Source organism: Protomyctophum bolini, assembly GCF_963924005.1.
Source record: "Protomyctophum bolini genome assembly, chromosome: 8".
NCBI lineage: Eukaryota > Metazoa > Chordata > Actinopteri > Myctophiformes > Myctophidae > Protomyctophum > Protomyctophum bolini.
In genome coordinates, this window is record NC_137869.1 from 38466075 (window position 1) to 38481252 (window position 15178).

General features: G+C 43.1%; 1 protein-coding gene across 1 annotated transcript in view; it reads right to left on the reverse strand.

Moving 5' to 3' along the window:
• The window catches only part of brinp3a.2 (bone morphogenetic protein/retinoic acid inducible neural-specific 3a, tandem duplicate 2), a gene marked incomplete at both ends in the record, with an annotated part of 33995 nt that overhangs the window by 18416 nt on the left and 401 nt on the right, over positions 1 to 15178 (reverse strand). The window contains one exon of the mRNA XM_080770666.1: positions 2350 to 2540. Coding sequence (XP_080626792.1) covers positions 2350 to 2540 — 191 coding nt within the window. The remainder of the gene's footprint in view (positions 1 to 2349; positions 2541 to 15178) is intronic.

Consider the following 15178-nt stretch of genomic DNA (forward strand, 5'->3'; position numbering starts at 1 on the left):
ACCTGCTCGGTGTGCGGGGACCTTAATATCAACCCAGTGTCCTCATGTAACCAAAATGTGTTACATTTGTACACTCCAGGAGTTACATTAACACTGGGGATTTTTACTGTGGCTATATACCTCACACTGTCTATGACCATGTTGTTTTTGGCAGAACATTTTGATTTTAGTTTTAGTCATAGTCTCTTGAATATAGTAGTTCATTTAGTCTGAGTCACATTTTAGTCACCTGGAATGTCTTAGTGTTAGTGTAGTTTTAGTCGACTAAATCTACAGTTGATTTAGTCGACTGTAGATGTCGACTAAATGATGTAAAATGTCTTTTGGCGGACTGGCGGTTCTTGGTGCTGGCGTAATGACTGTTTTTATACATATCCATATACAAAAAGTGTAAAATGACTACATTACGACTACTACACTAGTCCCTTCCTAACATTTTAGTGTTGTTTTTATTTGTTGACAAAATTGTCAGTATATTTAGTCCTAGTTTTAGTCATCATAGCTTATAGTTGTCATTTCCATTTCATTTTCGGCAGTAAAAAAAGGGTAGTCGACGAACAATTTCTGTCTTAGTTTTAGTCGACAAATTCAACACTGCACTGCATGGGGCATTGGGGCCACCTGCCAGGCAGCAAATAGTAATAGCAGCCACTGTCTGATAATGGCAATCGATACTTGTCCATATACCCATTATATCTTGAGACGCTCGCTTCTCCTTTTTATCACCCATAGGTCAAATCGATACTTACCGGCGCTCCACGCTGCTGCATGACATTTCATGACAATTCCATTTCACTTTTCTAACTTGGCTATGGATGGCGGCCCCTTTTAATATAGCCATCTATTCATTCATTCCTCAAAGTTCATATGTTTTCTGAACACATAAGAGGCAGTGATTTATAACCCAGCATCACTTCTCTGGCCGGAACCCAGGGCGGGCGAGCTCCTCACTCTATTCATCTATTCTTCATAGCACTAAGAGCTGGCTGCGTGCCAGAGCGCGAGCGTTGCATTGGCTCAGAGAGCTCCGTGGGAGAGCGGAGGGCTGAATTATACGTATAGCTGCTCACAGACGCGACCTTTCGGGAGCCAAGGCTCGGGTCTAAAGTAATTGACAAGTGTTGCTTTGTAAGAGGAAAGCTGCTTTTCCAGACGCCCATATATACTGTATGTGAGTCTTTCTTATATATATATATATATATATGGAATTAAAGTTTGTGTTGTCGTCGTTGTCCCTTGGTGCAGGCAGGCAGGCACCATTAATGATTATCCGTCCACCACACTACAGAAAACCCAACACATGGTGACAACTGGGAGAGGCACGTTTCAGCACACACAGTACAATAAAAAAAAGTGTGCAAATGGAACCACATGATCCATATTGTTCCATTTGTACACGATAGTTAAATGAACACCCAGGATTTGTCAGTGCACAAGCTTATATACCAACAGTATAATCCCGTGTGTATCATGTATTTTTGACGACAATTTCCATGCGGTGAGCCATTATCTGTTATTCAATGTCAAACTGTTTTCCGTGCACACACACACACTCTTTTTTTGGGGAAGCAGTGGGTGTCCCACACACCCACTGCTTCCCAAAAAAAGTGTGTGTGCACAAAAGAGTGTGTGTGTGCTGTGCACTTTTCCCGAAGAAAGAGAGCACAGGTCTGCGCCTGGTCAGGTGCACCAGCAATCTTCGGAATTCAGGATATGGAATATGAAAAATCGGACAGATCCGTCTCGACTAATAGAGACAAAGTGTACCGATTTGCTTGATGTCTGGACAACATTTGTATAGGAGTAATATTTAAAAAAATCACACCCGTGTGAAGTGTGGGGCGCTCCTATCATCATACGTCCTAACATGTCTATTTGCTCAGACACTATGACGTAGATTCACAATTCATTGTAAATGGGAATTTAATATTTGCGTAAGACGAAAAGCTACACCAATAGCTGAATATAGGAGGGAGCGTCCCTCAAAGAAATCAGTGGCGCCATCATAGGGCAATCTTAAAAGGGTGACATTTGTTTCTCAACGTAGTGCGAATGTGCGCGCAAAGTTTCACCACGATCAGACGCTGCGTTCATGATTTGCCGTATTTCGTTCAAAACTGGGTGTCTGTTTTGTCAGTGTAAAATACCTCAGTGCACACAGTGCACAAAATGGAACCAAACAGACAGGAGGGTGTACTTGGTTCCTATTACTATAGCCTCTGGAACCCCTCCCAGGACGGACTGACTGACTGACTGACTGACTGACTGACTGACTGACTGACTGACTGACCGACCGACCGTTGTAGACCCCCATAATCAATCATCGTGAGTGACCGTGTCATTGTTTACCTCCGAGTGTTGCTGACAGCAGGAAGTGCGTTCCATACTTCCTGATCAGCTGGTCTGTGATCATCTGGGTGGTGGGCCTGTGGCCCAGCAGGCGAATGTTCCGCGTGAACTCTGGAGTCAGCGGCAACGGAGACTCCAGGAAGTCTCTCCTCTCCACTGCCAGGTTGTTCACCTTCCACCTCCCAAACTCTCTGAAAGGAAAATAATAAGGCAGCTGTTATACCGGCGTAGTTCATAGCATGCACGCGCACACGCACAGTGCAGGGAAGACAACACTTCTATAGCAGTGGAATAGAAGGAAGTAAGAGGAGAGAATGCATGAGAGAGTGAGACAGATGTAGGCAATCATTACGGAGGTCTCAAGATGTGCTTAATGGCACACCTCGGCTATGGCTGCGCCGGAGAGAGAGAGAGAGAGGACAATAGTGAAAAGAACTCAGTCAGACAGCAACCATGTAGCATTTTGTAAGATGAATGCCATCTGGGAAGGAAGGGGGGGTTGTGCTCATATAGAAACACATCTGACAGATGCTCTGCTTCATAACCCAATCATGACAGTCATGGGGGGGGGGGGGGGGGGGGTGGAATGGTGCATGTAATAACCCTGTGGTCGACACATCCGGGTGTTTTCAATTATGGACGAGGAAACCTAAGTGCAGGCGACGAATAAATGGAAGCTGTGATGATCGCAGTCTGAACAAAGGCATCTCATCAAGCCTTTGTTGCCTAATCGTGTTCTTCTGTTTTCCAGTGACAACCAATACAGCTGACCTCAACGAGTGCAGCGTTTATATGAATCCCTCGTGCTTTAGTGATTATAATATCCGAGCATGTTCATTTTTAATTGCCTCTGGCAGGTTGAAGACGATAATGGTATGAGTCAGGGTTAACTGTGAAATGCTAGCATAATCTACCTCGGCAGGCAACGGGTTTAAATGGAACACACATGCAGTGAACTGCGGTGTTCGCCAAGGAAGCATACTAGGGCCGTTACTAGGCATGTAACGATATATCGTATATCGATATATATCGTTATTAATCCCGAGGATATGAATAGATTCGAATAGATTCATTGAAATAAAAAAATCGATTAAAAAATCGATACAATTTTTTTATTTATTTTTTTAGGGTAGTGTGATGTGAAATGTGAGCTTTAGTCATATTCCATCATATTCAAGTGCTTTTGGAGAGAAATGATAGTGACTTTCAGTAGTAGAGCACTGTAGAGGGGAGCTGTGTGTGTCTGTGACTGTGCCCAGGTGATGATGGTCGTTGATGCTCATCAAGGAAGACAATTATGTTTCTGCACTGTCAAAAGTAATGCTACTTCTTTTGCAATGTAGTTAAATAAAAAATCTCAGGGGGGGGGGGGGAGATAAATTATATAATTTTTTTTAAACTGTGATCTTTCTTTAAGGGTGAGGGTGAGGAAGAACTCAGTTCCGTATATTCACCAGAATCCGTATGCGTGGCTTAACCGATAACGAACTCTCACTACGCCTTAATGGAAAAATAGAATCCATTCTTTCCGCGTCCCTCAGCAAGGTCAAGTATCGCCACATCCTCACAACACCATTAAGCATACTGTACTTACAACCTTACATTTAGATGCCATTGGGATTGGAACTATTAGTATTAAAAACTTTTCAAAGTCATTCAGACCCATAGTCAAACAGAAACCACTGCTACTGTAGACCAGGTGTTTGACTCTACTCTACTATGTTTTCACATATTTCACATATTTCGGTCTAATAAAGTATTCAATCAATCAATCAGTTAATGAAAGTTATACACAGCTTCGTAAGCCGCAACAGTATATCTCCCTTTTACTGGTTTTCCGGGTCTTTTTAAGTCTTATAAATAACACATAACAAAAGGAGAATAAGAAAGCCGCGAGCCGTCCTCACACAATCTGTTTTCCAGTCGATTGTCAGAAGTATCTTTTTGTAGAATTGGTTGCCTAGGGCAGTTCTTTGAGAGCTCTTGGATGCAAATGTCAGTGTTGTGAATCATATCATAAAAAAAACATTCTGTAATCAGTGGCCTGCATTAGCAGACCTGTCTGTCTGTCTGTCTGTCTGTCTGTCTGTCTGTCTGTCTGTCTTCTGTTACGTTCTATGGTAGCTGGTGAATAGCTCAAACAAAAAATACGCTTAAAAATGTTGAAATCTTGACGGATTTACAAACGGGTTGGTTTATTACTAATGTCACCAAACACGGCTATGATTCAGGAGGCTTATCGGCTTAACTTTCTTTTTTATTTTTATGTGTGGCTGTTGGCATTTTCTTGTGCATCTTTTCTCCAAGTGGGTTGAAAATTGCACACAGGAATTGGCCATCAGCTTATTGGCATTTTGCAGGAACTGACAAAGCACATAGTAAGTAAACTTTTCAATTAAATGTAGTGTAGTAAAAGTATTTGGATCCGAGATGTAGTGGGGTAGTAGACGTAATTGGAAATTGGAAATACTCCAGTTAAGTAAAAGTACCAAAATGTTACTTAAGTATAGCTAGAGGTTCCCAAAGTGGGGTCTGGGGACCCCTAGGGGTCCTTGAGGGAGTTCCAGGGGGTCCCCAGCTCCATGATAGTTATAGGAACCAAATGTACCCTTATGGGTCTGTAACTCAGAGAGTGTACAAAATGGTTCCATTTTTTTACAATATACATTGGGGTCCCAGAGATAGAAATGCCATTATTAAATAGGGGACCGTAGCCTAATTCAGGTCAAACCCGGGGGCCCTTGAAAATGAAAATGGTTTTAACCCATTTTGGGGGGGGGAACCCATTTTGGTGTTAGCATTATGTTATGCTTTAGCTATTGAAAAATAGCAGATCTACAAGCTCATAGCGCGCCATTTTGGAAAAATCGAAGAACCACTGACATAGAAACATAGCTTTTTCAGAAAACTGTCAGGATGTAGGAGACATTTTTAGAATCTGATCTCGGGTCAAAATGGTTTTAAAGTCACTGCTAGAGCCACTGAAGTAATATAGCACAACTGGGTAAAATGTACTTTCCACCACTGAAAAGAGGGTGGAAGACAGTATGAAGGTACTATATAGCCGTTCACAAATGGCACAGATGGTTTCCGGCACTGCTCCCGTGTGCTCCCGTTCGCCTTGAGCATTTGCAGTCGGAGCCATTTAGAACTAGACGTCCCCAGCAGCACTCCCGCGGTCGTGTGTGTGCGGTGGGCACAGAGCAGATAAGGCTGCTGCTGCTGCAACTTGTGGCGTTGGCTGTTGTCATAGCAGTGAAGTGCCGCAGAGTTATTTCACACACACAATAAACCTGACTAATGTTCAGCCTAAATGAACAATTACTGTACGTACAATTGGATTGCTCCTCGCAAGGTGCCCACGCAGCCCACTAGCAATTACACAAATCTTAAGTTTCACTAACAACACTCCTTGCCTGCGTCTGGTAATCATGGATCATTGTTTCAGAAAATATATTTACATTTGGTCTTCTCCTCCTACGCACCAGGAGGTAGGTGCAAATGACTTGCTTTTCTAACTTTGCATTTTAGTTATATAATCCTGTACCAGAAGTCATTACAGTATATTATATCCTGTACTGCTCACTCATAACTCCGTATATATTACATACTGTGCTGAAGTCTGGGGCAACACCTACCGTATACAACCAGTACAAACTGTATCACCCTACTGCAAGAAAAAGCCATACGGATTGTTAATGTGGTTGACTATTATGTTCACCCTACCAATTAATTATTTGCAAACTGTCGTGCTTTGAAATGTAAGGGTTTAGTTGATTTAAAAACATTAGAGATACTGTTTAGAGCTAATATGGAAACACTTCCAGATTGTATTAAGGGTTAATTGTTCTCAATGAGAGAGAGCTGTTATTCACTCAGAGGAAAATGTATGTTTAAACAACAAAAAGGAAATGATCAATTGAGAAGTAGATGTAACGATAAAGGGAGTCAAGCTGTGGAATAGATGTGATGATGAACTGAAAGAATGTGGAGCTAAGGATATTCAAAAACAAAGTAATAAATAGCTACACAGAGTAAAGTTTCAATTCAAGTGTTACTGGGTTTTTGACCATAGTTGCGAACGCAGTGAGCACTTACTATGAGACCTAGCAGATCATGTCTGTGTGTCTGTCTGTCTGTCTGTCTGTCTGTCTGTCTGTCCCGCTTTTGTGTCCATATATGGAGCTGAGTGATTACGTCACCATGACTCAGCCATAACCATATAAGGAGTCCCCAAAGCAGCTATACGTCCAAAACCCAAATATGTACGAGCTGCGTTCGCTTCCCGCGTTTGCGCGTCTTACTGGTGCTTAATCAAGTGTAATTTTTGTTGTGTGGAAATGATATTACTGTGACTATTATTAGCATATTGCTTAAAAGAAAAAGGAAAAAAAAGCATGTAAGCCCATTTTAATATATTATAATAGTTTATGTTGAGGACACTTGAAGGTTGTGAAAACAAAACAATGAAATAATTTGCATGGATTGTACTACAGCACAATGCATTCTCCAAGGAAGGAATGATATAGCTATACAATGTTGCACAGTGATCTTTCCACATAGTAAGAGCTTGACTGCTGTAATCAGAGCAGGTTGAGCAACCTTGGCTGCCGCTGATGGATGGAGAGACTATGGCCTTTTGAAAGGGTGTAGATCATATTAAAGCAGGAGTAATGAGCGAAAGCCCCAACAGCCAGATGTTTGAATGATATATACATTCAATGAAAACCCCTCTTGAATTCAAGCTACTTCACGCAAAGGCGCCATTATGTGCAGTGGGAAACGTGTGTATCTTATTTTATCATGAATTCATGATGAATTGAACATGGCGGGCCCTATTGTAAACAAGTTAATCAACTTAATCGGGCGTTGTAGTAGCCACGGGGTAATCTAATTCTAAGCGGTGGATATTGATCTTGTCTTCATGTCTTTATGTATGTAAATTGTCTTGTTCTTTGTGTTATGTCAAATGTGTGCATATGTGTTCTGCAGCAGCATACTTGGCTGCTGGGTCGCAAGACACATTTCTGTGTGAACTGACAATACAGTACTATATCAGATCATATCATATCAAGTGTAATACTTTAGGGTGTCGTCCACAGTTAACAGTTTTGTATTGAGTTGTGCTTGAAATGAATGTACTGTAATTCTCCAATCTGTTAATCCATTTAGACCTGACGTCTAAGTCTTTCCGAAAAGAATATATATTCAAAGATTTGTGCCGCATTTTCAAGATTTCTCAAGAATAGCAGCGCTATGAGCTTGTAGATCTGCTATTTTTTCAATAGCTAAAGTATAATATAATGCTTAGTTAAAACACCAAAAGGGGTTCCCACCCAGAATGGGTTAATAAATTCATCAATCAATGTTGGTAAATGAGACCAACAAATGAGGGGAGAGATGAAGTGCATTGTATGCAAGGTAAATATAATTAGTCCCATGTATTGAATCTGTTTAAATGCCCTCCTGTGTGTGTGTGTAAATATTGATCAGCATTCATTCACAGCCTCCTAAATTATAATAAATTAACCCACATTAACATAATCCAAAGTAAAAGTCGAGGCATCGCCAAGTAGGCCTACTAATGAGGATACTTTGGACATTGTTTAGTTATATGTTCAAAAAGTTTGATAGTTAAATCCCCTCTTACTAACAAAATGGATGCAGCCTATATACGAATGTGCTTTCATCATGTTTCGTAAATGAGACCCGCAGAGGGTAGAATGGATGCTCTGACCTTTTTGCTGACACTGTAGTATTTACACGAAAGGCTTTGACTAATTTGTTGGTCAGGTGTGTCGTCCGTGGTTATTAATCTTCGCTTCATTTCGTGCCATCCAAATAAATGACCTCTTCAAGTGGGACGCACCGTATACGCGTGTCTCCCGAGTTCCACTTTGCAATGTGAGATAGCGAGGGGGGGGGACGGGGGGGGACAGAGAGAGAGAGGGGGGGAGAGAGAGAGTGAGTTCACACAAATCCCCTCTATTGTTGAAGGTGATAATTAAGCTAGCACTGTCTTGTCCGATAGATAGGCCAGTAGTTGCGTGTGTCCCAGAGCAGTGGTTCCCAAACGTTTTCATGTCGAGGACCCCCAAATTGACACTGATGAGCCCGCGGACCCCCATTTGAAGAGACATACCTGCAGGGGCACCCCATAAGACAAGATTTTGACGGCTCTAGCAGTGATTCTCAACCCGTTTAATTTGAAGGACCCCCAGTTTGACATGCATTATAGTCTACGGACCCCCCCATGTAATGACATTTATGACATCTATCTCTGAGACCCCAATTTATATTGTAAAAATCAACGTTAATTTATCTCTGAGAGTGTACAAACGGAACCAAATGGACCCGTCACTCTCAGAGTTACAGACCCATAAGGGTCCATTTGGTTCCAAACTATCATCTAGCTGGGGACACCACTTTGGTAACCACTGTCCTAGAGGGAGATTAGGAGATGAAATAGCTTTCACTGCAGTTTCTTTTATGAGTATATTTTTTTTGGGGGGGAAGGGACTGAAGTCCTGCCAAGAAGTTGTTATTATAAATCTTACTCTGCTTCAGCTTGATGCATAATTTGAATCGGTTGTATCAGTGTGGCCTTGATCATATTAAAGTGAGGAAATGTAAGTTCAAAGGCTTATGACTAGGTAGAACTGTTATAGATGGACCATCCATCCATCTTCAACCGCTTATCCGTAGTCTGGTCGCAGGGGCAACAGCTCCACCAGAGAGCTCCAGACTTCCCTCTCCAGAGAAACATTAGTAAGATTAGACTCGGCCAGTGAGTCGATGTAATCCCTCCAACTGTGCCTTGGTCTGCCCCGGGGTCTCCTCCCAGTGGGACGTGCCTCGAGGACCTCCCTATAGGGAGACGCCCGAGAGGCATCCTAACCAGATGCCCGCACCACCTGAACTGGCTCCTTTCCAGGCAAAGAAGCAGCGGCTGTACTCCGAGTCTCTCTCGCGTCACTTTTTTAACACAATTTTGGCCTTGGATGTGTATACACGTCTTTTATATCAAAACCATGGGGTGCCTTGGACGTGTATTAGGTATTTTTTTATTGATAAACACCCCGCCCCCCCCCCCCTTTTTTTCCCTCCTTCTGCAGTGTACTCCTTGTTGATTCGCGCATGCGCACTGCCGTTCACTTCCTTGTTTGCGGCTCAATGGTTTTGACCAGATGGGCAATGTTCTCTCTTCATTCCTGACTTCAGCATTCCTCTCGTTTTGAATATTAACGCTTCTAGAAAGACTTTAGCTTCTCGTTTTGAATATTAACGCTTCTAGAGAGAATTTAGCATATCCAGCGCGAGGTAAGAATGGAAGATTATGCCTCCCGGTTTTGGTGGTGAATGGAGGAACCTTTCCGAGTAAAATCTGCCTTATCTGATGGCACTCTATATGGCGCCATTATTTTGAAAACCTCTGGCACATTCTAAGTGTTAGGAATGGGGATCAGAGAGTGTGATTATATGGATTTATTCATTGGCACTTGAAAGGTATATTTTATTTTACATAAATTACACATGCATGAAGTTATCTTAATGTAACACAACCACGTGCATTATGCAATATGTTCAGAGCATAGCCAAATGCATGTCAACACTCTTGCCTGCACCCTATAGTGAATATGGCAGCGCCCCCATGGCAACGTTTGCAATGGACAGGTGGTTAGAATCCAGGGCCAACTTTGTTTTTGCTGTGGGAAGCCATGGTTTACATTCACCATAACACTCTAGTGTAAATCCCCCAAAACACGCAAGCATTCGAAAAAACAAAAAACACAAAAAAAAAGCAACACGCCATGTTTGGTTTTCTTCAAGGCACTCATTAGCAACCCTTTCAAATTTGATCAGCAAAGAAGGCAGGGGGGGTAAATTGAAAGGCGGGATGAGAGGGTATACGGTTTCATTAGCCGTTTCGTTGCCATGGTCGATCATGCCACTGTAACTAGAGGCACCGCCTCTCGTATAATTCATCTTCTCCTGTCGTTGAGCATTTATTAGGATTTAGCAGAAATCCACATTCCACACGAGGCAAACCGGACTACGGAAATAATATTGTCACTTTCAATCGCCTCTGCCCTGTGTGAGAAAGATTATACGTTTCACTAAGCAATGGATTGGGGGGGGGAAGAAAAGACAAGACAATAATAATTTGAAAACAAGCATGAGCAAGCTTTTTGCTCTGCACTAGTCACCCTTATCTCAGCAATGGTCACTGTGGAGTTTGCATGTTCTCCCCGTGTCCCCTAGCTTGGGTAAATAACAAGCAGTACTCCTGGTCTCTAAACTACCTCCCCCTGGCAGGGCGCCTGAAAAAAGGAACTGGTCGGAATAACGTGTTCCGCCCACGCACTGCGTCCGGCCAGGGAAACTCCCCCCTGTCAGGTGAAAAGAAGCAGCTTGGACTCCTCATGCATAGAAGGGCGCATGAGGTCAGTCCCAGGTTGGCAGAGGAAGTGTAGCGCCCAGGATTACATTAGATAATGGTCACTGGCACTGATTTGACCTGTCGGTTGCACCACTGAAGTCAGATGGGCAAAGAAAGAAGAGAATGTCCGTCTATACATTTTTGCAGCATTGAAATTGTGACACAAAAAAAAAAAAGGACAAAGAAATTGGCACAGTAAGAGGAGTGCTATTTAATATGTTACCTTTCCATCACCAGCTTGTTTACCCCGGGGCGGAACAAGTTTTTGATGTCTCGGGAATCTCTGGGGTGGGTTTTTTAAGAGGGAACAACAGACAGGGAACATCAGTAACAATGTTCCAGCGGGGTGTAGACTCTGTATAGCTCTGGGGGAGACAGTGCGTCTGCTCTACAGCACTCACCTCAACCTTGTTCTCTCTCTCTCAGCACCTGCGGACTCCCCTGGGGCTTTAAAAGGCTGCTGCTGTTCATTGTACTTTAAGTGGCTCCTATATCAAAGTGTAAGCATGTTTCCTCTGATCAAGTTAAACTCACAGGGCGGGCAGTCAGTCACATCCTGCTTGTTAAAGAGTTTGTGTGACAACGGGCATGGGACACAAATTCCCCCGTAGGCCTACTTAATGTGTCAATACGCGTGACATTAAGGTTTACTGCGGATCATTCCGCGGGTTATAATTCACGTTTCACCCTTAAAATTGATTTGCAAAAGCCGACCTGATGCAAGAGGAGTGTGGCATAAAACGTATGCTGAGATCATCTTAAAGATATAGTTCTGCTACCGTGTGACTGCTGAAACCATCTGCACACCGACCGAGGATGTGGTGCAGTGTGTTCAGGTTACAGTCGGCCTGCTTGAAATGCCGGTGATATGCATTGGCCTTGTTAAAAAATGATGATATAGATTTCTCCTTCAATTAATTTTGGCTTATAGTAATCCCTGCAAAACATCCCGTAATCTCCTGTTAAACGAAAGGGATCGATTCTTCAAATTCTAATCCAAATGTAAATTCTAGTCCTTGTGAATGTTCATTTGAATCACCGTTCAAAAACTAAAACTAAAACTTATTGTTGGTGACTGTGGGTGCATATAGGGTAATATGTTTGACGTATTGCAATCATGCATGAATATTGCTTATGAATCACAGAATGTATACGTGAAACAGCATAGGCTAATAATGTGCCTGCATGTATTCTTTTGATGCAATGCGATTTAATTCAATTTAGGAAGATTTAGAGGCTATTTACCTTTTTGGGTTGTTTCCCCCCCCCTTTAATACCATCACTATTAATCAAGTCGGTACAGTAATCTAACGGGCTTCAAACACAGCCTTGCGGCTGACAGAAGCCTCTCAAGGGAGTCGGTGATAATGCAGAGTAATAAGTATTAAGAGCTCACTAATCACTTGGCCACACGATAAGACTATTAATCTTGCCACCCATGCACCTCGGCTCCAACGGGCCACTGTCTTTGTGCCAGAGCAGGGGGAAAGCTCTAACACAGCAGCTGATCACCGGAGCCATAAAGCATCCTAGCAGCCGATCCATAAGACGTCAACAACCATGTCTGACTCTCCCGTTTCCAGACAGCCAGCCTGGACCTCGTCACTCTCCGTTACGGCGTACGGCGTGATTTATGGCACGGCCGCAACTAATTTGACCACTATATAGCTGAAACCTTTCCTTCAGCTGTGCCAATCCAAATATTTCACTTTAATACTTACTTTAATGCTATACTGTATAATCTGCATGTGTGTAGGAGAAGGTCCAGTGAAATGCAATACCGCGGCCCAAGTATACAGCCATACCGCTGTGTGTTAACACGTCGTAAAGACTCGTAAATCAAAACCCGTCCAGCTGTGTGCAAGGTGTCGTGTGATTATCGACTCCAAGCGCATTTACTGGATGACAGCACAAGCCCAAATAATGTGCTCCTGCACCAGAAAATCCCAAGCAAGGTTTTCACTACGCTAAAACCATCCTTGTAAATTGCCAACAGTCAACAGTATAGCCTGTGGAGTCATATTACAACTCACGCCTCACTGAATACCTGTTACCATAATGGTTATGCTGTTTATAATGTAAACGTTTTCGCAATAGAAATGCCTGCTCATCGGATAAGAGTAATGAGTAAAAGCACAAATGTTGCAAGTATAACAGCAGTTACAGTAAAATAATGTTAAGTATAGGTTATTTAGTATTCGACTTTCAATTACAATGTAGGAACTTAGCTGACACTCTTGTCCAGATCCGGATCTAAATAGCATACTTAGCTAAAACTATTCTAAATAAAACATAATATGTGAACAAGTATAACCAACACGCCAGCGTAGTATAAATAGAAACTATCAAATGACTGTAATAAAAATGATAAAAACAGCACTGATACAGCATCTTGTACAGCTCTTGTCTGGAACGTCATTTATTAGTCATCGTCTGCTATTCAACGAATATATATTTAAACTGTAATGGCAGTTTTTGTGGGATAACTCGCTGACAGATGAAAGTAGTTCACTTCCTTCCTCAGCCATCTCCATTAATTTATCCACCTCACCTGATATGAGTGCAGTACAATTTATTCCGTCCAATATAATTTCCACTGGAGCATTTTAATAGGGGTTAGGCAAGGACTCACCAAAAATTCTGCCTCATGTTATAATCTACAGCTGAAATTCTCAATGGCACATAAATCCTGGATATTGTTATTAATAAAGTACAAGCCTCAGAGACTAAATCAATATTTGCCCCTTGGTGCATTTTTCATGCTTCTGGTAGTTGACTCTTAATAGGTTATACCAGTCAGCAGTGCACATGCAAGTATTGCACTGCATTTACAAAGACTTTTAATGTAGGCCTCTATCTCTTTATCTATAAATGCACCATATGGTACTGTCAGGTCTGTCTGTCTGTACGTACGTGTGTACGGCTGTAACCCACGTAACTGGAGAACCGTTCGCCCCACCGACTCCGAATTCGACACACGTGTTCCACACCCCCACAGGGAGTGCAGTGCCCGGTGTCGGGTCGGTCGGACCCACGGTTGTCCAGAACCGCCACAAAAGGCCTCTGCCCGGGATCTGGACAGGGCCCCTGCCCAGGGTCCATATATGGAGCTGGCCCGTTCTAGTTCTGACTTCACAACACTCCATATTTGGGCATGCCTGACACAGAACTCCATAGGAATGAAGTCAGAGTCCAGATCCAGAAATCTACATACATACATACATACATACAGTACATGGTCTAAAAAACAAACAAAAATTAAAAATTAGGTATGCGTCTAGTCTAACTTGGACTCAGGGGGGTGGACACCTCTGCCTTGCATAGTCCCCAGTGAATAGGCATGTTGCCCTTCACTGGTAACTCTATTTTGGTATTCTTTTTAAATATATGAAGGTATTGTGGGTTGGGATTTTACCAAAAAGCCCCCCTTTTAAATACATACATACATCCGAGAAGTTGAATCCGTTTTTAAGGACCCACTTTTAGGCCAGTGCAACAGAGCATGCTTTTGCCTTTTTTTTAAACCCTACCCATTTTAACCGAATACATTTATATGGGCATAAAAGGGACACAGACAGATGGGTGGAACGGGTACTCATGACACGGGTACAACGGGTATGGCATAGCCGGGTGGGGCATGGATCTCCAACTTACATCGTTACCGACTCGTTGCTCTACAGCCGGGCACCGGTCTAGTTTTCTAAATCTCAAAATCACCAAAATGATGCCCTGCACTGTCCCCCACTGCTCTGCACTGTCCCCCAATGCACTGCACTGTCCCCCACTGCTCTGCACTGTCCCCCAATGCACTGCACTGTCCCCCACTGCACTGCACTGCACTGTCCCCCAATGCACTGCACTGTCCCCCAATGCACTGCACTGCACTGTCCCCCACTGCACTGCACTGCACTGTCCCCCAATGCACTGCACTGTCCCCCAATGCACTGCACTGCACTGTCCCCCACTGCACTGCACTGCACTGTCCCCCAATGCACTGCACTGCACTGCACTGCACTGTCCCCCAATGCACTGCACTGCACTGTCCCCCAATGCACTGCACTGCACTGTCCCCCACACTGAATGAGCACAAGTTCCGACTGTACCATCTGAGCCATTCATTCATCTGAATTTATTTCCCATTGTCACACGGGAACGCGGAGTCAATTTGTTCCTGCAGAGGACAAATACCTCGAACACCACACGTAATAATAAGAGACACTGATACCGAACTGATCCTCAGAAAACCACTTTCTGTTTGTGTACTATAGTTTTCCACCAGCTGGAGTCTGATCGCCATCCTGCCCCACATTTCTCTCGCCTCTTCCTCTATGAAACCAGATAGGCCTTTTGAAAGTGACAGTATATGCACGTGTGCATGTATCACTTCTC